The 2,081-nt window shown below is 49.8% G+C and overlaps 1 protein-coding gene across 1 annotated transcript; it reads left to right on the top strand.

Moving 5' to 3' along the window:
- Positions 1-593: 593 nt before the first annotated feature.
- On the top strand, positions 594-2,075 carry LOC107193250 (the record flags this gene model as incomplete). The annotated part of the gene is made up of 1 exon (XM_015582652.1): positions 594-2,075. A coding segment is annotated over one exon (363 nt), but the record flags the coding sequence as incomplete, so codon positions are not given.
- Positions 2,076-2,081: the final 6 nt, after the last annotated feature.

Below are 2,081 nucleotides of genomic sequence, written 5' to 3'. Positions count from 1 at the left end.
GAGTTGCTGACAGTTCGAGTAGCTAAGTTGGTCAAAGTAATCATCCTGTGCTAGCCCATATTTAGACCAACTCTTCTACTTCCGAATTGTCACTTCCTATACTATAAGTAGACTGTGGATTTTGTACAATTTACAGTACACTTGAATATAACAAAATAGTAACCTTCATTCGATAACGTAGATCTCCACGTAGATGGAATGAACACGATTAACCCAAAACATTATTGACGATAAACTACCTAACCCAGACAATTTATTTAACAACCATAATCCGACCTAGAGTCTGTCAAAAAACTAGGCAACTGTCCACACTTTCAATATCAAGTATTTCATACACGTCCAAACAAGTACAGTAAATCCTTGATAAGTGTTCGAAGTATTCTCAGCACCGAATAAGAAATATTTCAATAAATATCATTTCAACAAATCTCATTGACTTCAGAATTCAACGTTACACCAGGAGACCTCTCCTAGTCAATTCTTAAAAACCTTGAAACACTCATCGAGGATTTACTGTATACAGAAAAATTGTAAGAGGCTAGGAACCACGTTCGAGGCCTGTTTCACTGAGATTCGACTGAATTCTTTTCCAGGAGAGCGAGATATACCAGAAGTGTGTGCGACCGCCGCCAAACCGGACGGTGTTCGACAGCGAGAGTCCGCCGCCTTATCGAAGCCAATCGGCGCTGTTAGACGCGCCCGACCGGATAGTCCGTTGCCACAGTGCAGGCAGCTCGTTGCTTAGGGTGTTCCGAAAGTTCCCGAGTCCTGGCAGCTCGACGCCGGCTGTGGTTGTCCCGCCACCTAGAAGGCCGACACTGTCCAGTTATTCCGAGTCCAGTAGCAATCTGAGCAACCTGTCCAGCCTGACGGTGGTGCCGTGCGAGACAGACGAGAGTCAGCAGCAACAGCACCACCAGCAACAACAACAGCAGCAGCACCATCAGCACGTCTGATCCGAGGAGCGGCCGAGAAGGAGAACACTCGAGGCCACGATCACACCGGGGACAAGAGGGTTGTTCCTCGAGGTCGACGGACGCCGTGGTTGGATCTCGTGGAAACGGCGACGAGACGGCGGCGAAACGGCGGACCAAGCGGAACGACGATACAATGAACAACAAGCCAACGAAGACGAAGCGAACGCTGATAAAAAAGGTGATAAAGACTATGAAGATGGGATAAAGAATAAGGACACTGGAGAATCGTCGTCGTCGTCGTCGTTCTGCCCTCGAGAATCCTCGAGGCGTCGAGGATCCCTCAAGACTGACTCGCAGGAGAAACTTCGACCAGCTGATGGCCTCGTCCCGGAGATCAGCCGTGTGTGTTAGTGTACGCACGGTGAAATCTTGCTGATGGGGTACGGAGAGGCGTACAGGAAGAGAAACGAAAAGAGGACAAAGGAGAAATGAAAGATGATGATCCTCGTGGCCCAGGGTTGGATGGTCCTCGAACGTGTTTCGGGGATGGAGGACACGTCCTCCAGTATTTGGTTGAAGTGGCCCGAGGAGAGACGAAGGAATGATACCACCAGCCGGGGCTGCTTTATTCGGTGTTCGTTGGGTTCGTTCTCCTGGTATAGAACATGGGCTCGTTGTTTCCGCGTCAGAACCGAGCTGATCCGGACCAAGGCCAGAGCCTAGATCTCAGACAATTCCAAAGCAACAGCGGTGCGTGTGTGTGTATAGACGAGAGGAACGAATCAGGCTCGCCGATGCAGAGGGTATCTGGTTAACCGGTAAAACAACAGGGAAGGATCAAAGGCCTACCGAACACGGATAACAGGATCGCGACCAAGATTTTCACGGGACGGTTGTTGTACACCCAACACGAACTTTGCGCGCACCTCGGCGGGATGATCAGGCGGAAGACACCGCGCGAATGGAGGCTTGTCGAAGTGTGTTTCGGCGACTAACGTGTCCTCCGGACTTTTTTTTTTTCAATAATATCATCGAGTGTGGGATGTTTGTTTCTCTGCGACAAAAGACTTAGTAAATTATTTATTGCCGATATTCGCGGGACCTGCGCTCTATCGACGCGGCGAGAGCGAGAAGCAGGGGGTCGGAAGAGAGAGAGAGAGAGAG

This window comes from Dufourea novaeangliae, unplaced genomic scaffold, assembly GCF_001272555.1.
Source record: "Dufourea novaeangliae isolate 0120121106 unplaced genomic scaffold, ASM127255v1 C1112346, whole genome shotgun sequence".
Lineage (NCBI taxonomy): Eukaryota > Metazoa > Arthropoda > Insecta > Hymenoptera > Halictidae > Dufourea > Dufourea novaeangliae.
The sequence above is the reverse complement of the archived record's forward strand: the minus strand, read 5'-3'. Positions and strand labels throughout refer to the sequence as shown.